Source organism: Crocuta crocuta, unplaced genomic scaffold, assembly GCF_008692635.1.
Source record: "Crocuta crocuta isolate KB4526 unplaced genomic scaffold, BGI_CrCroc_1.0 scaffold258, whole genome shotgun sequence".
In the NCBI taxonomy this organism is placed as follows: domain Eukaryota; kingdom Metazoa; phylum Chordata; class Mammalia; order Carnivora; family Hyaenidae; genus Crocuta; species Crocuta crocuta.
This window is the reverse complement of record NW_027532842.1, coordinates 3,566,882-3,590,837: the sequence shown is the minus strand read 5'-3', so window position 1 is coordinate 3,590,837 and position 23,956 is coordinate 3,566,882. Positions and strand designations below refer to the sequence as shown.

Genomic DNA, 23,956 nt, shown 5'->3' with positions numbered 1-23,956 from the left:
TAACCGTTCATTGAGCCCCCAGGTGCCCTGGGTGGCCCTGGTTTGTAACACTACACCCCGCGTTTCCCTACCCGCCACTCTCATTCTGGTTACGCAGACCTTCCATACGCTCAGGGACGTCCATTCCTCACCCTACACCCTCCCTCTCCTGCCCAGCCCTTCCTGATAGGAACAGACTTCTCTGCGTAAATTCCACGGGGTTGTCAGTCACGAGCCTTTTTATAGACCCTGCCGGCAGGGCCATACGCTCGATCCGATCTCAGCAGAATACTTGGGCCAGAGTTCTTCTCTCAGGTCTAATGTGAACAGTCTCTGCGATCGCTGATAATGCAGCCCTCAAGTAGCCTGTGGCTAGCAGGCGGAGAGAAACTAAGTGAGAATGAATCCATGCAAAAGAAAACAGAACCAAGAGACGTTTGCCTAATCAATTTTATGACTCACAAATGGAAAGGCAGTTTCATTTTTATTTGTCTCCTTCACAAGGGCCCCTGAATCCAGAATTTCGGCCAATGACTGCTAATAATTCAGATTTAAAGGCCTCTTGTAAGAGGGTCTAGGAACACAACTGTTTTATAACAAAGATTTTAGGGAAAAGCACATTCCACTGCAGCCTCACAAACAGATTTACTGAGGCCACCTGTCTGTTGGCACCCATTACATTAGAAAACTAATATAGAATCATATAATAAAACAATGAAAAAAGACTTAAAACTGTGGACCGCACACGCAGGAAAGAGATAGTACTAACTGAAATCACTCCTTTTACTAAAGTAAGTACTCATTAGCTACAAGATACCAGGGAGAAAGGCAATCTGGTTTGTGAGATTAAAACAATTTATTTTCAGAGAATTTAGCTGACCCTGTAAACAGCTTACATTTAAGCAGGATATCGGAGAACAAGAGACAGCTTCCAAAAGGCCCCCTTGCCTACACCGGACCGTTTCTCAACCCCCCACAACACCAGTATTTCTCCTGTGACTTCCAATAACATCAAAAACATCAATGCGTTCGCAAGAGTTAAAACCAACAGGAAACCCCCACTCTATGTATTATGCAAACTATAGTGACAGACATCAGAACTGTTGAGAGTAAACTGCCATAAAAGTCATCGTTTGTGAAAATATCCTTCCAAGATAAAAATATCTGCAACTGAAAATAATGGAAAATACATGGTCATTAACAATGTTGGGATGAACCACTACGCTGAATTTTCTGTTAGTCAGGCTGTGGTTATTTTTCTTCTCCATTAAAAAAAAAGTCTGGGGGCACCTGGGTGGCTCAGTTGGTTACCTGTCTGGCTCCTGATCCTAGCCCAGGTCTTGATCATTTAGGGTAGTGAGTTCAGGCCCTGTGCTGGGCTCCACACTGGGCATGGAGCTTACATTTAAAAATATTTTTTTTTAAAAACCCTGACTTTCTAACTGTCCAAATCCATGTACTATTTCTCAAAGGCAAGCAATTAAAATGAACGGTGGAGGGGTGCCTAAGTGGCTCCGTTAGTTAGGCACCCGACTCTTGGTTGTGGCTCAGGTCACCATCTCACGGTTAGTGAGATGGAGCCCCGCATCAGGCTCTGCGCTGGCAGATTGGGATTCTTTCTTTCCTTCTCTCTCTGCCCCTCCCCTGCTCGTGTGTGTGTGTGTGTGTGTGTGTGTGTGTGTGTGTACGTGCACAGACGCGCACTCTTTCTCTCGCTCTCAAAATAAACATTTTTAAAAAATGAACCTTGGAAATTCACACTTAGCTAAGAATAGATTGATTAAAAAAAAATACGTGTGCCTCATTTTAACAAAATCCAAATGTTAGAAAAAGATAAATCACAGAGTTTCTTAAACCAGCTATGTTCCAGTGTTGTTTTCAACAGGAACTACCTGGCAGGCAGAGGTGGGGGATGGGGGGAGTTAAAATGTTGATCTCTGAATTAACTAAGCTACTCTCCCTAATTCCCCCAAGCTCCACCCTTATTTTTTAAGGGACTCCTATAAATAGTGTGATAACTCCGTACATTTTTTTAAAAAGGGGGGGGAAGGAAACAAGAAGAGTGATATTTTATGAGCTTAAAAATACAGGGGCGCCTGGGTGGCTCTGTCAGTTAAGCGTCCAACTTCGGCTCAGGTCATGATCTCACAGTTCGTGGGTTCAAGCCCCGCGTCGGTCTCTGTGCTGACAGCGCAGAGCCTGCAACAACCTGCTTCGGATTCTGTCTGTCTGTCTGTCTGTCTCTCTGCCCCTCCCCCACTCACGCTGTCTCTCTCCCTCTCTCTCAAAAATAAACAAACTCTATTTTTTTAAAAAAACAGAACTTACAGAAAAAGGCGAACACCACAGAACACAGCTGCACGGAAGCCTGTAAGTCTACATCACGGAAAAAGTTAATCGCTATACTGGTTCTCCTGCTTGTACACTGACCATCAGTCACTGGCGCATATAATTCAAGGTGTTCATCAATCTTCGTGGTGGGGCCGTGGCCACCTTGGGGAGCTCAGTGCTTCAGCATAGTAACTAGGCACGGAGAGCGGAAACTACATTTCCACCCAGCAAACGAGCCTCCCCCAAGTTCTTGCACTAACTTCCCTCCCTCCTGTCTCTCTTGGGTTTTCCTGAATCTCAGTTAGTCCGTCAGGGAGAAGCGCCAATACCACCCTTTCACTTTAGGTTGATCCGCGGGGGGAAATACAAATAAAACCTTCCTAGAAATCCTTTTTTTTTTTTTTTTAAACACAATTGACGCTGGTATTCAGAGAGTGGTATGTCCATGTAAAAACAACATCACAGCAGGGGAAAACAGACCTTCAGAACTCACTTTATAGTAAGATTTTTATCTAGGATATTGTTTTGCTTGTTCTGAGGCTATCTGCAAAAAAAAGTTACAGTCAGACACAAAATGGAGAGATAGAAATATTTATACCGGAGAAGGTTAAAAGTAAAAGAACCCTCCATATATAAAATACCCCTGTGCTAGAGAAAATGGGTTCTTCTACACTATCCATGAATACACCTTTACAACAATTCAACACACACATTAGCTTGAGAGTGTGAGCCAAGTACAGGTGGGCGGTGGTCACGGGGAAGTCGTGATGAGATGGAAGAAACTGGGGTCTGGCCACTCCCAGAAGTTAAATGAGGTTTCTGATCACTAGACAACTCTGTATGAAAGCATGAACACTTTACATAGCAGAAGAGGCCAGACTTTCTTATTAAACAAAGGAAATTACATGAATTCAATTAACCCTCCCAAACTCCAATAAAATGACAGTAAAAGTCTAAATTAGGAAAAAAAAAATCGAAAGTCAAAAAAAAAAAAAATAAAGTGAAAGGAAGNCCAATAAAATGACAGTAAAAGTCTAAATTAGGAAAAAAAAAATCGAAAGTCAAAAAAAAAAAAAGTAGAGTGAAGGTAGGAGAAAACAGATCTGGTTATAAGCCTTTTATTTTTTTTTAATGCTTACTTTTTTAATTTATTTTGAGAGAAAGAAAGAGGGAGAGCGATCAGGGGAGGGGCAGAGAAAGGGAGACAGAGAGTCCGGAGCAAGCTCCACGCTCAGTGCAGAGCCTGATACAGGGTTCGATCCCACAAATGGAGATCATGGCCTGCGCTAAAANAGTCAAAAAAAAAAAAAGTAGAGTGAAGGTAGGAGAAAACAGATCTGGTTATAAGCCTTTTATTTTTTTTTAATGCTTACTTTTTTAACTTATTTTGAGAGAAAGAGGGAGAGCGATCAGGGGAGGGGCAGAGGAAGGGAGACAGAGAGTCCGGAGCAAACTCCACGCTCAGTGCAGAGCCTGATACAGGGTTCGATCCCACAAACGGAGATCATGGCCTGCGCTAAAATAAAGAGTTAGACGCTTAACCGACTGAGGCACCCAGGCACCCCTGGTTATAAGCCTTTTAAAAGGACCATTTAGACCCCCATGCACTTCACCTTTCTTTCAACTTCAGGTTTTATTCTCCACATATGCTGGACAGGAGAGACTGGTTCAAGAGCCCTTAAGGACAGCAGAGGACAGCATGGGGCACCCAACAGAAGCCAGAGGATTCAGTAAGACCCGGAAGGAAGCCACCTCTAGACACAGACTGAGGAAGCCCTTCAGCACCAAGTGAACAGCCCCGGAGAAAAGGCTCTAGCCACTGAAGCTGGGGGGGCAGTCACCTCAGAGGCAAGCCCACGGCAGACAAGCTCCACCCTTAATACACAAAGCCCCAGTCAGCTTTTCAGAATTTCATTTTTATGTACAAATGACATTGGAGGAGAGCTTCCATTAGGAGGGAGAGTTTAAAATGGCAGGTGGGGGTGGGGTCCCAGAAATAACCCAGCAAGCATAAGAAAAAAACCTCAACAATAAAAACTATAAATAGTAACCTGAGAAAAATCACAGAGAATCATGCCTCCTTGAAACAAGGTCAAAAAATAAAGATGACACTCTAAGAAATAAAAAGTGCAATGAACCAAATGAAAAAGGGGCAAGTAATGATCCAAAATGTAAAATAAAAAGATGATCAGAAATGGGAGAAAAAGCAGAAAAAACAAAGAACCGATCCGCATTTCAATATGCAACTAAGGGTATATCAAAAAAGGCAGAACAAAGAGACAGCACTGATAGGAAGGAAATTATCCAAATGCTAGTATCAGAAATGTTCTAGAACTGAGGAAAAGGAATAACGTCTGCATGAGCTGGTATACAGCCACGGCAACAAAGGCCGGGGGGGGGCGGACACAAAGACATCACGAAATTTGAGAACACTGTGGACATCCATCCACCTTCTGAAAGCCTCCTAAGACACTGGACGGGTGGAAAGCCACACTCAGAAGAGGTGAAGAATCAGGACGGCATCAGCCCTCTTGACATCAACAGAAGCCAGGAAGCCATCGAGTAATACAAACCCTGAAAGAAGGTTATAACCTAGGCTCTGTATCTAGCTTTAGCAAGAACTGAAACGTTTTTAAATACACAAGATCTCAAAGTTTAACCTCCCACGCACACTCCCGAGAGAAGCTACCATAGACCATGCTCCACAAAGCAGGGGAGAAAACCCAAGGAAGAAGAGATGTGAAGGAATGTCCAGGGTGAGGGAAGAGAAGTCAACAGACTGTTTTTAATAGCAGTATAGCGCTTTATTTAGAATGCAGGGGTAGATCCAGGAAAAACAGCCAGCAGATGAATGAGCAGGGCCAGAGGGTGGGGTGGAAATTCCTTCTGTTACAAGCTTTACACTCTCCAGGGGACTCCCAGCTGGAGAGGAAACACCCACATTAGTTTATCTGCTTTCCTCAAATCACACAAGAAATCTACCTCAGACGTCACCATTACGTACTTGTGCTCAGTGAGTGACACACGTGTGTTCGATGGAACTTACTTTGTCACCCTCATTGTCACCTGTTACATATATAGACAAAAACTTCCCCACAGATCCTAGGGAACAGTAGAGCATAAATTACCACAACTGGAGAACAGATCTGTGGCATTTGTTGAGTCCGGAAACAGTTCAAAATTCCAAAGAAAGTTCTCCCCAAATTTTAATGATGTATAATTACTAGAATTTTCTTCACAAGGACTGGGGATGTATCTTTTTCCTGTATGTTGCACTTTTGTGTCTGTCCCAGAGAAGTGCTGCCAGAGAAGTTGCCAGAAGTCTACAGACACATGAGGCACTTGCAAAACTTGACTTGTTACACCTGCACATTCGGACCACTTCTATTTAGATATTCAAGTAATTCTCAGAGAATCAAGAGATCATTTAGTATAGGTGACACGAAATTTTGGTTATGAAAAAATTTGACACAAAACAGGAAAAAGCAGGCTAATTCTGATCTAAGACTCATAAGATTTCAGGCCATTTTGTTTTCCTTCTATTAAAAAGAGTATTTTAGGGGCGCCTGGGGGACTTCAGCTCAGGTCACAATCTCACAGCTCGTGGGTTCAAGCCCCATGTAGGGCTCTATGCTGACAGCTCAGAGCCTGGAGCCTGCTTCAGATTCTCTGTCTCCCTCTCTCTAACCCTCCTCTGCTCATGCTTGCTCGCTCGCTCTCTCGCTCTCTCGCTCTCCCTCTCTCGCTCTCAGAAATAAATAAACATTAAAAAAAAAAGAGCATTTTAAAATTCCAAATCAAGTTTCTTGGCATTACGCCTACTGATGTAAATAAACCATTTTCCTTTAATACATTATGAAATGCATTCATCATTTTGAAAACTATTTCCAACCATAATTGCGAAGGCTCAGTACCAACAGATACTTACATTGACTAATCCAAAATAGTGCTCATTGACTGGAAACTGTTCTGGACCAATCTCTTTCTCTAATGCCGAGGCATTGGCGCCCTAGAAGATTAAAAAACAAAACAAAACAGCAATCTTAGTGTTTGTAGTATTTTCATAACATTTTCACAGTTACACACACATTACAGAGAGATCCCTTAAAAAACTATGTTTCCTTTAACTACCTAACATTACGGAAAGAAAATGAAGGACGACCCTGAAGAGTGAAGGATTTTAATGATAGGACTAAAAACTAGTCTGCGAGAACTTTTCCCGGGAAACAAAAGCAGGGCTCAAGAAACTGTATCTGTAAGTTGTTACTTTCTTTTCTAGGTAGTGTATTAAAGCCCTTGCTGCATCAGGTGCTCTAACATGTATAATCCGACAGCTATCTCAGGGAGCTGAAACAAATACGCATATATTCGGTGACCGAACAGTTCTTTGGAAGTTCAGTCTGAAGAATCCCCCCACGGAACCCCTAGTGACAAGAACGCTGTGTGGGGTGGCACGGACGGCCCCACGGCTGACAACCACCCAGTCTATAAAGTGTGACCGCACACTCTGTGGCAGAGTCAGAATAACGGGACTACATTTACATACAAAAGCATGACTAGTTCTCAAAAACATCATGCTAAATATCAAGAAAGAAAAACTGAGCCCAACACATTATAAAGAACAGCACGCGGCCAGCGGGCCAAAGGATGGACCTTGACCTTGACCTTGAGTGGGAGCCGAAAGAGCGCTGGGACCTGCAACTGGGGGTGGGGGATAAAAAAGGAAAAACAAAGAACAAAACAAAACCCAACAAAAGAAGGGCCTTGCCCAGACAACAATCACGTGTCACGGTCTCAGGAGTATGACCCACTCGACTCTGTCCCTGAAAAAGAGGGGAGGTGGAGGGCGGGTGGAGGGGGGCCAGGAGAGCTGTGTGCACCGGCACAGACCACTAAATGGACTCCTCGCGTAGCTGGAAAGGGGTGAAACACATGATACGTCTAGATAGGTCGACCTGAAAATTCCCAAGGAAACAGCACCAGAGCAAACTGACCCGCCCCCCCCTCACCAAGCACCCCGCACCCTTCGCAGAGCTGCGTGTAGGACACTCACATGTGGGGCTGCCTCCCGGGCTCTGATGTGACATTAACACCCCTTCTGAAAGCCCACCCCTGCCATTTCCTGAGTGAGCTCCACTCCTGGACTTGGGAAGGCCACGCTCTGTTGGACGACACATCCTCAGCTTCCTGATTGGAAGCACTGATTAAAGGGACAGGGTGGATCGGTGGTCAAATTCTACCACAACAGGACATTTCCTCTAAGAGCCTCCAGCCATCCAGGGCTTGTCCGTAAACACAACGCTGCCTTTATAATTTTTTTAATTTTTTTAATCTTTTTTTTTAATGTTTATTTCTGAGAGAGAGAGACAGCATGAGCAGGGGAGGGTCAGAGAGAGAGGGAGACACAGAACCTGAAACAGGCTCCAGGCTCTGAGCTGTCAGCACAGAGCCCGACGCGGGGCTTGAACCCATGAACCGTGAGATCATGACCTGAGCTGAAGTCAGACGCTGAACCAACTGAGCCACCCAGGTGCCCCAATTTAATTTTTAAAATTTTTTTTTAACGTTCATTTATTTTTGAGACAGAGAGAAGAGAGAGCACGGGCTGGGGAGGGTCAGAGAGAGAGGGAGACACAGAATCCGAAGACAGGCTCCGGGCTCTGAACTGTCAGCACAGAACCCGACACAGGGCTCGAACCCACGAACCGTGAGATCATGACCGGGGGCCGAAGTCGGCCTCTTAACTGACTGAGCCACCCAGGCGCCCCTGTTATTTTTTTAATTTAGGACTTATTTTAGGCTTTATACAAAACCTTGACACAATCGCTAGTTTATAAACACCGTTTACTTCTAATGGGGCTGGGCACTGTCTTAGAACAGCAAATTCAATTATTACAGCAACTTCAAGATCCGCTGAACCAACGTGTCCTGGTAGGAATGCCGCAAGCCCCGCTCCCCATCCCGTGCTGAAAGCTACCGATAACCCAGGTGTTTACCACCTACTAGAAGAATTCAAACCAGTGTTCATTTATTCAACTAAGCATGACCCCTTCTCCACAAAAAAGAAGAAAGTTTCTATTATCCAAAATACGACCTCATCACGTCTATGTATGTGGGACAGTAAAATGCCAGTACAACTAGGGAAAGCATTTCCGGCCTTAGGAGGAACAGAGTATGGCGAGAACATTCTCTCTCCAGGGCACCACCGTTTGCACCACATACCACGCATTCTCACCACTCCAGATGATCCACTCACCCCTACACATCACGTACCATGCACTGCTCAGAAATCTCTCTCCCCGTCCACATCCTCAAGGCAGTTTGACTACGAATCAAATTACTAGCCTCTTTGTGCCTCAGTTTCCTAACCATAAAAGGAAAATGTCACCAACTACTTTATAGGGTGGCTAACAAATTCAGAGTTTAAAACCTTTGTAACAACATCCGCAGGCCCTGGTATAGGAGCAGGCGTCCCATAAATGTTGGCTCCCTTCTCCCCCTTCCCTTCAAATCCAAGGGAGAGAGAAAAGCTACTCTCATCAGCCAGTGATGTTCATAAATAGCTGCCCCAAGCAACAGCTAAGAAGTAACAAGAGAAGGAAGGAAACAAGGCAGAAGAAAAAAGGAGATTGCTATCATTAAAAAAAAAGATCTCCTCACTTTGGCCAATCCCACACTGTACTCTCCAAAAGCCTAACAATAAAATAAAGCAAAACTGCAATCCAATCAGAGGTCTGGGAGAAAGATGCTAAGTGCACAAAGGTGGAAACAGCCATAAACCATAGTCGTTTAACCTTTTTGGGTTCAGACGCTTCATTTGCAAAATAAAGGAGTCGGTCTCCTCACTGATTTTTAAAAACTCCAACTCCTCTATCTGTTGGGTTTCCAAGTGATCCATTAACCAAACTAAGGTTTTCACGGCTACATAGGTTTTGAAAATTAAAAGACGAGGTAATTTCTAAAGTCTCTTGGAACTCAACATTCTAACACTGCCAATCACTTTTATCAAGCCTTCTGAGGACATTTACTAGATCAACACAAAACTCTAGGAAGTCCAAGCCAACCAATAAATGCCAAGCGACGCACAACAGGGAGAGACTACAGTGACAGATGGAGTCAGGGTGGCAGATCCAAATGCAAGTACGAAGAGAGAATGGAATTTACTTTATGACAGTTCTAAAGTCAAGTCCAGCATAGTAACATATCCTTACTAGGATCATGATGCTGTGTAGCAAATTCTGTGAATGTGCGGGAGGTGTTCTTATGGCACGAATTCAAGATTTCCTCTGCAGAAACAGAGTCCATACAACACTACTTCTAGCTGCAGCCTAACTCCAGAGGCAAAGAACAGACTAAGCAACTCAGTTTCTGATGCCTGGTTTTCAACACTAGAGTTGGATATAGAGCTAGGGGAAAACAGCCACCAAGCCAAAGTTTGCTGCATAATTTTTAGTATCTTTGGAAGAGTTCCCTTGAAGATTTTGTTGGAAGTTGGCAAACCCTAGCGTGTCAAGTAGAGGTCACCAAGCACCCCAGGGTTTAAATGGAACCTAGAATGAGTCAATATCCAATAGCAATGGCTCTGAACAATTCTCCATCCCTACACTTGAAGAAACGGGACCCTACTGCAATTAACAGTGGCTTACTAAACCAGTGATGCTCCACCAGGACAAAAGGAAGAAATGGCGGCATGCTCAGGTAAGAATTCTTGCGCTAGCACCTTCGTAGGTAAAGGTATCAGGATCCATCCGTTTTGTAGGAGTATGTGACACACACAGGAAGAAGACATTCTTTTCAGAGTTTCCATCTCCATTTTAGTAACTTACCCAAAAGGTTATTTTAGACGCAGCACCTATTGGCACAAAAATTCGTCCTAAAGAAGCAATTAGATATCCATGACCTTCAGAAGAAAACCACCAAAAGGTGGATACATTTTAATATTAAAAAAGTAAGAATTTAGTGAGCTGCTGAGAAAATAAGGAAGCTGCAGAACACAAAAAAACAAAATGACAGCGGTGGGGGGCGGGGGAAGAGGGAGACTCTGGAGGAGAAGCCAGTGCCAACGAGACATCTTGCGCTGAGGGTATTTGTCAACACGAGCGACCTTTACATTCTCTGACAGCTGAATGAAATGGAGGGCAGGGAATCCTAAAACTTCGGAGGGCAGGAAGGCCAACAGGGGACAGGAACAGGACACTGAGATCCCAAAAGGGCTGGATCTTCATGTCAGGGGGGAGCAAGAAATCGTCATGTACCACAGGAGGAGACAGCAAGGAAACGTGCCTGGCATGTCCTTGGTACTGAGAGTGGAGGGCATCTTCCAGACACTCATGGCCCCAAGGTGACAGATGAAAGACGGTAAGCCAAATTCACGCAAGCTGTACGATCCTAAACCAAAGCCACTTGGGCAGAAAATGTCATTCCGAGAGACCCTGGGTTGACAGTGCCCTCTTCGCCCTACAACCAGCAGAATGGCAAGTTCACCCTGGAAGATAAGGTTAGTCCACCTGACAAAAACTTCCCACAAATAAAACTCCAAGAGATCTGAGTTCACAATCAAAACTCATACACACACCTGAAGCCACGGGAAAACAAAGCACTACGAATAAAAGCCACAGAAGCACAGACAGTAGAATTAGACTCTCGAGGTATTTAATATCAGAATTATTTCAGGCCTGATATGAAACAAATGCATAGTATGTGCCCCCAAATAATGATGGCTTGATTATAAGAGCAAAGGTGAGATGCTAAAGCCAAAGCAGGTTTTTTTAAAAGAACCAAATAAAACTTTTAAACAGAAAAATTATAAAAATTCAAAGTACAAACTTAACGGTGGGGCGCCTGAGTGGCTCAGTAGGTTGAGCATCCGACTTTGGCTCAGGTCATGATCTCACTGATCCTGGGTTCGAGCCTTGCGACGGGCTCTCTGCTGACAGCTCAGAGCCTGGAGCCTGCTTCAGATACTGTATCTCCCCTTCTCTCTGCCCCTTCCCTGCTGGCTCTCTCTCCGTCTCTCAAATATAAATAAACATAAAAAAAATTAAAAGAACACCAATGGTAACTATGGAGACAGTAAAAAAAAATCAGAAGTTGGGGAGAAAGGGATGAACGGGCAGAGCACGGATTTTTAGGGCAGTGATAGTGTCCTGTGTCACACTGTAATGACGAATAGGTCATTATACATTTGTTCAGACCCACAGCACGTACACCTAAAGTAAACAGTAACAGCAACTATGGACTTTACGTGATTATGAGGTTTCAGTGTAGTTCACTGACCACGACAAATGCACCGCTATGGTCGGGGGACGGTGGTGATGAGGGAGGCTATGCTCGCCCTGGGGCAGGGCTATCTGGGAAATCNTAAACAGTAACAGCAACTATGGACTTTACGTGATTATGAGGTTTCAGTGTAGTTCACTGACCACGACAAATGAACCGCTATGGTCGGGGGACGGTGGTGATGAGGGAGGCTATGCTCACCCTGGGGCAGGGCTATCTGGGAAATCCCTGCACCTACCCCTCCATTTTGCTGTGAACTAAAGCTGCTCTTAAAAAAAAAAAAAAAAAAAGAGAATTAAATCAGAAAAAAAGGAAAAACTCAATGGCTGTGCCAGAGAAACAAAGTTATATTGGGTAATATTTTTGGGGGGGGCCAATATTTGTCAATATAATGCTAGTAATTCACACGAACATTTTATTAAAAATAGGAACTGTTTTGCGGAAAATAGCTTCGTGGAAGGCCGGGTCCTTCGTGGAGCGGCTGTAGAGACCGTGGCATACTGATAACGGCGTTGACCTGGGTCTGACCCTGGACGTGCCACTAACTCGCCGTAACAACTTGAGGCAAGATGCTTCTCTGTCTGGACCTCAGTTGTCCTACATGTAAGACCTTGACCCCTAAGGACCTCTCGTTCCCACATGTCCAGCAGCGCGTGGGAATCTACTGGTTCTTCCCATCTCATTAAGATGCTAAGGATAAAATGTTCAATGGTCTACGAAAGGTCAAACACTAAGTTCTGAATAAAAGTTAGGATGTATTTTCACATCCTCAGAAACAGTCAGCCAATCCAGGAATGTGCAGGCCATGGGGGTAAGTACCTCCTTACACCTGCCTACTATGAATTCTTACGAAGGCGAGCAATGCTTCTCTATCATGCCAAAAAAACAACTACCCAAGTGAAAGAAGAGTAAGTTGAAGGTGTGTTTATATCGCTTTGAATACGCCCTCTGCAAACAGGAAACAGAAAATAACCCAGGCGGGGGGAGGCGGCTTCTGATGAAGTCACGTTTCCATGGCACACACGCCTCTCTGATGCCCTCCATTCTGCCAAAGGCACAAGAGGGCCCCAGCCATTTGAGCAAGAAATACAAAATGGCAGCAATGAACAAGGATGAACGTCTACGACCTGGAAAACATACTCATCAAGGACACTAGCTTTTTTTTTTTTTTTTACTATAAAGCTGTAGCGAACTATTCTTTTCTGTTTCAAACAAATATGCTGAAATACAGTCACGTTTTCCCACTGTCACAGTTCAAACCCAGTGTTTATCCTTCCAAGTGCAACACCAGGAGGGTCACACCAGGTCACTGCCCAAAGGAGAACCGCCAGAACAGGCAGGAAAGGCTTCCTGAAGAGGAGACAATCAGGTGACCTTGGAAAACTAAGGAAAGTTCTGGAAGCCCAGGAAGAGCCCATGTGAGGATGTGAACACGGCGGAGACAAAGTGACTCTGGGCAGTGACAGGGTGAAGCCAGGGCACAGAAGATACAAGATGCAAGTATCTTCAAAGGAGAGGAGACCAGGAAGGCTGGACACCCGCATCGGCACTCCTGGAAGACACTGGGTCCCCGACACTGTATCAGACAACAAACATCTGTATAAAGAAACAAGCCATTTCACACCCTAAGTTTCAGGCATCGTAAAAATCGTCTCAAAGCAGCAGACCTTCATGAGAGGGGAAATTCACCAAGCATAATCTCTGCTTTCCACCCAGCCCTGTGCGAAAAGCTGTAGAACGTGACTGTCAAACAGTCATTTAGTGAGAAGTGAGAAAATCTGGTGGATACAAAAGAGATCATGGTGTATCATCTCCCTACTGAGAGTAAACAATGGTTTGTGAAACTTTTGTTCCAGCCATTAAGTACGTGTATAGGAGGTGTAACTGTGAACCCTATTTCTCACTGTGAGTTTAAATCAAAAAAGTTCTGATACACAGGGTTACAAAAGATTCAGAAGGGCAAGAAAAAAATGCGAAGTCAAAATCCAACTGGGGAGTGTACAGTGAATAGCAATTAGCTTCTCATGAGGACATACAGGCAGAAGATTATTAAAAATAAACGCCAAGTTACAGAGGAGAAAATAAATACCAAAGTATGCTTGTGTCCAGGATGTCCGGACAGGAAGGAAACGAGAGCTGGAGAATTGGGGAAAGTTTCCATGAACAGATGGAACTCAAGGAGCCAAGCCTTGAACTTCTCTTCACAGGTGTTTCCATACAGCGCGCACGCTGGTGGAGAAGAGCCCAGAACATGTGGGCACGTCCCCACTGCACGGGACCGAGAGACCGCCTGCAAGTGCGGAGCCCGGCTTTCCCGGCCTGGTTCTAACAGGAGTCGAACCACAGCGTCACCTTCCACAAATCCTTCTGCCTCGCTCTTCTCATCACCAGCGTCTGTTGCAAATCGAAAATGCCGTTAATTCTGAGATGATGAGCAGCAACACAGAGTCACAATCAAAGGTGAACTCAGGGCAAAACATTTCCAACAGTTTGAATCTGTGCTCCAGATTCCTAATCTGCAAAGCAGGGCAAACACCCTTACTATGATCTGTTTCTAAGAAATGTCCAGGTGACAAACAGGGAGGGAGGAACAGTCTCCAGCACCAAGGGAGAAGTCAAAATGCCCTGCCGTCTCTGAACTACTATACAATCAGTTACCAAGCTCCGGAAATCCCATTCCTGAAGGGCCCTGGCCTCCGTTCCCATCACAGGTCTTCTGAAAGCCTTCTGCCTAAGTTCCATGGAGAAGGAGAAACCAAAGAAATGTGTTTTCCAACGGCGGACCCCCCTGGAGTACATCCCAACCTCCTCCCATCTCCCATCCCACCTCACAGTCTTCAACCCAACCAGGAAGGCTGCTGGCGAGTTTTCAACAACTCTTTTCCGAAGAAATTCAAGTAGCTTACTTCCTTCTTGAGCTGCCGCCAGAGGCACACATATATATAATATGTTACACATGTAAAATTCCCCATCTAAGCAATTAAGGAAAATCCAATTCTACAGTTAATCTGGCCAAATGACTGCAAATTTAAATTTACTCAGAACAGTACTTCTACAATCCTTTTCATCTGACGGTAACAGACACACCAACGCACCAGGTAAGAAACAGAAATGAAACAAGTTCTGTATCTGAATCATTGTAATTCAATGATGAATGACCAGACCAAAAGCATCAGGAATATAATTTTAATCTCCATATCCATTAGAACCTCAATGCTCCTATCAGATATGTGAAAAGCTATAATCTTCATATTATTTGATCTAACATCTTCAGTGAGGAGTTATATATTCATGGATAAATGTGTTATTTGCAGAGAATGTTTATATGTAGAAAATAAAACAAGATTCAGATTCACTTAAATCTTTTAACTCAGTCAAGGAACGGAAAGAGTAAGAACACTGACTTGGTGCCTACAACGACAACAAACCATGGTTTTGATCTGCAAGTGTTCACAGGACAAGTTACTGAAAACATCTCTCGTTAAATTTATCTCTGTCAGAAAGTAATGGTGGAAGTCCACCGTTGCTGGGCTTTTAGCAAGAATTACTCTGCCAAGCCTTCACATTTAGCTCAGCAACAATCTTAAAAAGAAAATTCTCAAAATATGACCAAACTTAGCACAATGACACTTAATTTGAGTGAGTATAATGAATTTTACAAAATGCTACCCATAGCAATACCAAAAAACTTTATGAGAAATTTATAAAATACTCTCATGGATAGTTATACTTTCTTTTTTAAAGTTTATTTACTTATTTTGAGAGAGAGAGAACGAACGAATGAACGAACGAAATGAACGAACGAATGAATATACCCAAGCAGCTCAACACTGTCAGCACAGAGCCCAACATGGGGGCTTGAATCCACAAACCATAGGATCATGACTGAGCCAAAATCAAGAGTCGGCTGCTCAACTGAATGAACCACCCAGGTGCCCCGACAGTCAGCACATTTAAAGCACAACCCTATCTGAGTTCCCATACTGGCCCCTTAACCAACAAAAAAAAGGGTAAGATTTAGTTTTCACAGCATCTTGCATTGAAGGCAACGCAGAGATTCATCTACTTTGGTGAACAAGTAAGAAGAAACGGATCATTGTTTTAAGCTCTTTTTACCATATTCTTTATGGTTTTTATATTCTATTTCAGCAAGTGACAGAATTAATTATAGACAGAATTAAAAACAAGGAGCCCTGGACTGGTACTGGGCCAACTTCAGACACCTGACTTAGGTAACTGATTTGTAAGATACTGCTCAGTTTCCGTATGACAAAAACATGCTCAATGCTCTTCCACTTATAAAAATATGAACACTTCTGTTTTTCTCAACTCCTGGGTTACAGTGTAATGACCTATGTGTAAAGTCCCTCACATTCCTCTGGAGAAAATCACTATACAGATACAACGCATCACTGCGTTCAAGTGAAATCAAAATGACTGAGCTACTCCGTTGCTACAACAGAGCTCATACTCCAGATTCCCGAAGCTAGCAGGACTCCTGCTCACCCCAATAAAAAGCAAAAATATCATCAAACTCAAATAGTTTTGTCAAATGTAGAAAGGAACAGACTGCAACCGGCACCGTGTGCCGTTACGTCTAAAACCTAGGGCAGCGGGGATGAGCCCGCGGAAGACTGACGCCCCGGGGGCCCAGGCCCCACGAAACCATCAAGCTGCAAAACCTGCCAGAACCCACCATTTCAGAGCGCTGGCACCAACCAGGGCAGCAGCTGAGGAAGGCAGAGGCTGCTTGACCCGGTTACGAGAGCACAGTGTATGGATGAGCGACCAGCCCGACAGTGGGCTTGTGCATCATGTCACACTGGGCAGCCTGGGCGACAGCACAGATACTTGCGATCGTTCCCACCCTCTTGTGCTGCATGAACTTCCCTTTCTCGATTTTTGTGGCATAGTGGGAGGGGAGACCTAGACACTTAAGTAAACCTCCATCAGGTCACCAGGTGACCACGGATAACTACGAGAAACTACAGTGCCCACACACAACAAAGAATACAGACATGGCAAACTTACTCTGGAAAAGTCATGGCACAAACATGACTACATCCATCAACACCAATCGCGGAGAAAGGGGAGACTCGGACTTCTAGAGTCACCACAATGGAATATTCAAATGGTCCAGTTCTCATTTCAGAGCAAAGAAACAGGAAACCACAGCACGTGGGAGAAGAAAAGAATTTGACAAAAACTATCCCTGAGGAATGCTAAATGTTAAAATTACTAAGGTGCTAAATCAACAGAGTTAAATATGCTCAAAGAATGAAAGGAAACCAAGAGCATCTGTAAGAATAAACAGGCAATATCAACAAAGAGACTGAAACAAAAGGAAACCGAACAGAACACCCGGAATTATTAAGTACAACAGCTGACGTAAGAAATTCAGTAGAGGGGTCCAATGGCAGATTTGAGCAGAAAGCAGACAAAATCAGCAAGCTTGGAAAGGAGGAAATTAAAACTATCCAGGCTGAAGAGCACAATGAAAAAAGAATGTAGAAAAATGAACTGAGGGACCTTTGGGACAGCATCAAACATACCAACATACGCATCAGTAGAATCCCCAACGAAGAGGGAAAAGCAGCAAGCAGGAAAAAATTCTTAAGAAATAATAGTCCAAAACTTCCCAAATTTGATGAAAGACTTAAATCTACATATCCAAGGATTTCAACAAATTCCAAGCAGGGAAACCTCAAAGAGATCCACACATTATAGTCAAACTGTCAAATGACAAAGACAGAATCTTGAAATTAGCAAGACAAAAACAACTCATCACAAACAAACATCCACAGTAAGATTAAGAGCTGATTTTTCATTAGAAATGGTAGACGGGAAAAGGCCCAGGGAGGACAAATTTAAAATACTGAAAAAGAAAAAGTGTCAGGGCTCCTGGGTGGCTCAGTCAGTTGAGCATCCAACTTCGGCTCAGGTCATGATCTCACAGCTCATGAGTTCAAGCCCCGCACCGCGCTCTGTGCTGACAGCTCGGCCTGGAGCCTGCTTCAGATTCTGTGTCTCCCGTCCCTCTTTGTCCCCCCCCCGCACACACTCGGTAACATTAAATTTTTTAAAAAGTGTCAATTCTGTAACTACAGAGCTATCTTTCAGGAATGAAGAGTTAGGACATTCCATGAAAGGCCTAAGGGGATTCTTTTTTTTTTTTTTTGAGAGAGAGAGTAGGAGAGAGAGTGACAGCCTGTGAGCAGGGCAGGGGCAGAGAGAGAGAGAGAGGCAGAATCCCTCCCAAACACACTCTGCACTCTCAGTGGAGGGGCCTGATGCGGGGCTTGAACCGACAAACTGTGACATCATGACCTGAGCCAAGATCAAGAGTCAGACGTTTAACCCACTGAGCCACCCAGGCGCCGGCAAGGGAGGCCTCAAGTGATTCATTACTAGTAGACCTGCCCTCCAAAAAAATACTAAAAGGAATCCTTTGGGCTAAAATGAAAAGACACTAGGCAATCACTCAAAGCCGCATAAAAAAATACAGGTAAATGCAACTGCCAGTATTACTGTACTTTTGGCTTTTAACTCCCCTTTTCTCATAGAGGATTTAAAAGACACATTAAACAATAATTATCAATCTGTGTTAATAGGCGCACAATGTATGGACGTAATCTGTGGCAACAATATAAACGTGGAGAACAGGGATTACAGGGCAGAATGTTTATGTACTAATGAAACGGAGTTGGTACTACTCAAACTAAGCTGTTAGAGATTTGAGATGTGAATTGTAACACTCAAAAAAACTACTAAGAAAACACCTTAAAAAATATACAGAAAAGGGAATCATTGAAAGAAATCAAGTAAATAGCAAAAAGCCACTACTGGAGAGATTAAACAACGACAAAAACAAAACACACAGAAAACAAATACAGCAAAACCTTGGACGGTAAGTAACTTGTTCTGCGAGTGTTTCGCAAGGTGAGCAATGAGCAGACATTTCTAATAAGTTTTAACCTGATAAATGAGCGATGTCTTGCAATACGAGTAGTACATGAATCCAAATGTCACAAGATCACAACTGAGCCAATGGTTCTCTCTCTCTCTCTCTCTCACCACAGGATTATGGGTGATCATCGCCCATGCTCGGTCTCAGGATGCACAATGTTTGGCAGAAATCTGTGATTTTTCAGAACGTGGAAGGTGCCCACAACTGACACTAGTGTATTTTGGTCACTTCAAAGCACCTACAGACGGTCGTTTGCTTTTCCACACAAGACTGAGCTTAGGAAGGCTTTGCTTCCTTCTAGGTCAGGCTGCCTGCAGATACAGACCCTTTCCCCTGCCACCTTATTGCCAGTTTCATTAACTACAGTAGATGACAGGCGTTTATCAAGACTGTACTGTAGTCAGCGTCCGTGCGAGCGTCTACAATGGCCCCCATGCAGGAAAAGATTCCGTTGAGCCAACAGAGAGCAGTGATTCTGTCAGGGATAGTGAAAGTCGTCCTACACAGGAACTCTCCTCTCTCTTGTCTCCTTCACACCAGTCATGGAAGTTTTCAAAGGTAAGTTCAAGTTCATTTATTTTTCTTAATATTTTGTATTTTCTTTGTTATTTTGTACTGTATTATAGTATTATTATCATTTTTATTTGAATATTTTTGGGTTGTGGAACAAATCATCTGTTTCCATTATTTCTTTTAGGGAAATCTGCTTTGACAGACAAGTGTTCTGGATTACAAGCATGTTTCCAGAATGAATTATGCTCACAAATCAAGGTTTTACTTACTAAACCTAAAGACAGAAGTCCTTCCTTATCAATAATTACTTTCAATGTAAATGGCTTCAGCTCTCTTAATTAACTGGTAGAGATTTGCAGAATGGATTAAGAAAAAACAAACAAAAAAACCCACAAGCGATTAAAAGTTAAGGAATGTAAAAAGATATTTTAAGGAAACAATACTAAGAGAGGACTGGAGAGGAAGCTATTATTATCAGACAAGATAGATTTTTAAGTCAAAAAAAGTTTATGTACAGCTGAAACCAGTGTAACATTGTATGTGAAATATACCCCCAAAAATCTTATACTTGAAAGATCTAAAAAAGCAGACCTTAAATGTTATTGCCACACGTACACACACACACACACACACACACACACACGGCAATTATGTGACGAAATAGAGATGTTAACTAACCTTAAAGTCAGTAATCATTCTGCAACATACATGTGTATCAAATCACCACCTTAAACTTGCCTATGCTATACGTCAATAATACCTCCATAAAGCTGGGGGGGAGGGGGAGATATGCGACAAACAACATTATATATTAATAAAAGATTTAATCCATCAAGACAATATAACAATTATAAACATAATATACACCAACCTACAAAACCTCAAAATATATCAATAAAAAATTGACAAAGAAGATTGTCATGTAGGAGACTCCTGAACGCACCTCCTCCCATGGACACAACAAATCTACAGCTAATTATGCAACAACGGGGTGGGGGGGAGGGAGGGAGCGGTGCTGAAAATCAGCTAGGCATATCCTCCACAACAAAGTCACATCAAGAAGGGAAAGAGAGGAAAAGACATTATCTTACCAAAAACCCCACCCCTGGTGCTGACCCCACAATCAGGAGTGGGGAGGAACCTCACTAATATGGAGCATTCCTTCAAGCACCTGAGCCCTCAAAACATCTGGCTTACATGCAGGAGAAACAGGGCTGTAGGAAACAAAGATTCTGCTCTTAGAGCGCTTGCATGCACTCATTTGCTCCAGGACCCAGGGCAAAAGCTGTAGACTGAAAGACACCTAGACCATGTGAAGATTATTTGCAGGCCAGAAAGGAGTAGCGTGATATATTCAAAGTGCTGAAAGGAAAAAACCTCCAACCAAGAACTTTATCCAGCAAGGTTATCATTCAGAACTCAAGGAGAGATAAGAGTTCTCCAGACAGGCAACAGCTAAAGGAATTTGCCACTACTAAATGACCCTTACAAGAAATGCTAACTTCTTAGGAACAAGAAAACATAGGCAAGTAAAAATCTTACTGATAAAGTCGTAGAAATACATATATACATAGTAAAAATTGTGAAATAATCACTTTATAAAGCTAGTATGAAGGTTAAATGACAGAAGTAGTAAAATAAAACTTCCATATTTAGTTAAATGATACACAAAATAAACTGTAAAAATGTGACATTAAAAATATAAAACCAAGGGGAGGAGGAGTAAAAATGCGGAGTTTTAGAAGGCATTAACAATTAACTTCCCATTACCTTTAAAACAGACTTCTATATATAGGCTCTAAAATGTGAGCCTCATATAAAAGTAAAGTAAAAACCTACAGCAGATACACAAAAGATAATGGGGAAATAATCTAAGTATAACACTACAGAAGGTCATCAAAACAAGGGAAGAAAGCAAGAGAAGTAGAAAGAAACAGACCGGAAGTACAGAACACACAAAAAACAATTTGCAAAATGGCAGTAAGTACATACCTCTTAGTAATTATTAAATGTAAATGACCTCAAACCTCCAACCAAAAGACAGTGACTGAAAGAATAAAAATACAAGAGTCATCTATATGGCGTCTACAAGAAACTCACTTCAGATGTAAAACACATACAGTGAAAAGTGAAGGGATGAAAATAAATACCATGTAAAATACCATCCAAATGGAAACCAAAAGACAGGTAAGGTAGTTTATGTCAGACAAAATAGACTCGAACACAAAGATCATAATAAAAGACAAAGGTGGATATTACATAATTTGTAATTACATATTACAAAAGATACAACAACTGTAAATACTTATGCACTCAACATAGAAGTATATAAATATACAAAGCAAATACAGGAGAAGATGACAGCAATATAATAGTGAAGNAATAAACAAAACCCCAAAAAAAAAAAAAAAAAAAAAAAAAATCAGTAAAGAAATAACAGCCTTCAATAACATATTAAACTAGATGAACTTAATAAACATATACAGAACATTCCATCCAAAAGCAGAATATTCTTCTCAAGTGCATATGGAACATTCTCCAAAATAGATATGTTAGCCCTCAAAACAAGTCTTAATAATTAATGTAAGAAAACTGAAATCATATCAAGTATCTTTCCTGACAATAAAATGACTAAAAGTCACCTATAAGAAGAAAACAGAACCAAAAATCACAAATATGTGGACAGCAAACAGTGTGTTACTGAACAACCAGTGGGTCAAAGGGGAAATCAAAAAATATCTTTAAACAAATTAAGATGGAAATACAACACACCAATATCTATGGGATGGAGCAAAAGCAGTTCTGAGAAGGAAGATTATAGCAATACAGGTCTACCTCAAGAAACAAGAAAAATCTCAAATAAGCAATCTGACTTTAGATATAAATCTATCTAAATATTTATACCTAAAGTGAGAATAACCTTAGGTATAACACCTAAAGTAACTAGAAAAAGGGAAAACTAAGGCCAAAGATAGAAGTGTAAAAATACAGATCACAGCAAAAATAGAGACAAAATATAGAAAAGAAACCAAGAGTTTCTTTTCCTTGAAAAGATACAAAAATTGACAAAGTTTTAGCTAGACTCACTAAGAACAAGAAGACAGGGCTCAAATAAAATTAGAAATGAAAGAAAAGTTACAACGGATACCAAAGAAAGATAAAGGATATAAGAGACTCTTATGAGCAATTAACTATATACCAACAAATTGGACATCCTAGAAAAATGGATAAATTCCTGGAAACATACGACCGTCCAAGACTGAATCATGAAGAAACAGGCAGTTTGAAAAGACTGATCACGACTAAGACCGAATCAGTAACCAAAATCCCCCAAGAAGTAAACATCTGGGACCAGATGGACTTCGCTGGTGAATAATTCTACCAAACATTTAAAGAAGATTCAATACCTATCCTTTCTCAAAGTCTTCCCAAAACACTGAAAAGGAGGGAATACTCCCAAACCCATTTTACAAAGCCAGCTATTACCCTGGTTTCAAAACCAATTAAGCATAACACACATACAAAAAGAAAATTTCAGGTCAATATCCCTGATGAACAGAGAGAGATGCAAAACTCCTCAACAAAATAGTAGCAAACTGAATTCAACAACACACGAAATGATCGTACACCATGCTCAAGTGGGATTTATTTTAGAGATGCAAGAATGGCTTCACATCCACAAATCATTCAACATGAATCTCCACATTAACAAAATGAAGGATAAAACTTGTAGCATCTCCACAGATGCAGAAAGGGCAACTGACAATATTCAACATCAACATATGATTTAAAAAAACTCTTAACAATGGGTATAGATGGAATGTACTCGAACATAATCACATACAGTATGCCACAAAGAACATATGATCAAGGATCAAGTATATTACACCCTGTGGGCTCCCAAGACAAGAGCTAAATACACTTATTTCCCCATTGTTGTTTTTCTGGACAGCAAGTCATTTGCTGAAATCCAAAATTTCTTGGGTGAAAAACAAAACTACAGGGTTCAGATAAGGCCAGGTGTTGCTTATTCAGTACTGCAAGCCCAAAACATACGTTAATTTTTTAAGTAAGCAACATTTAAATTCCACTCCTTTTTGAAATCCACCAAATCTCCAAATGCATGGAAGTTAAAGAACATCCTACTAAAGAATGAATGGGTCAGCTAGACAATTAAAGAAATTCAAAAATATATGGAAGAAATGAAAATGAAAACACGACAATCCAAACCCTTTGGGATGCAGCAAAGGCAGTCCTAAAAGGAAAATACAATCCAGGCCTAGCTCAAGAAACAAGAAAAGTCCCAAACACAAATTCTAATTGCACACCTAAAGGAACTATTAGCGGAACAGCAAAGAAGCCCCAAGGCCAGCAGAAGAAGAAAAATTACGAAGATTAGAGTAGAAATAAACAATATAGAATCCAAAAAAACCAAAAAACCAAAAACAGCAGAACAGATCAATGACACTAAGAGCTGGTTTTTTGAAAAAAGAAACAAAATTGATAAACCCCTAGCTAAACTTCTCAAAAGGAGAGGGGACCCAAACAGAAAAATTGTGGATGAAACTGTACTTACCACAACCAACCCTCAGAAACACAAACAATTACCAGAGAATACTATGAAAAATTATATGCCAACAAACTGGACAACCTGGAAGAAATGGACAAATTCCTAGACACCCACACACGACCAAAGCTCAAACAGGAAGAAATAGAAAATCTGAGCACCCCATACCTAGTGAAGAAATTGAATCAGTTATCAAAAATCTACCAAAATAGGGGCGCCTGGGTGGCTTAGTCGGTTAAGCGTCCGACTTTCGCTTAGGTCATGATCTCGCGGTTCGTGGGTTCGAGCCCCGCGTCGGGCTCTGTGCTGACTGCCAGCTC

At 42.1% G+C, this 23,956-nt stretch overlaps 1 protein-coding gene across 2 annotated transcripts in view; it reads right to left on the bottom strand.

Annotated features, from left to right (window-relative positions):
• The window catches only part of USP12 (ubiquitin specific peptidase 12), a 64,334-nt gene that overhangs the window by 35,320 nt on the left and 5,058 nt on the right, over nt 1-23,956 (bottom strand). For both annotated transcript variants that reach the window (XM_077745392.1, XM_077745391.1), the window contains exon 2: nt 6,239-6,319. In XM_077745392.1, the coding sequence (XP_077601518.1) occupies nt 6,239-6,319 (81 nt within the window). The remainder of the gene's footprint in view (nt 1-6,238; nt 6,320-23,956) is intronic.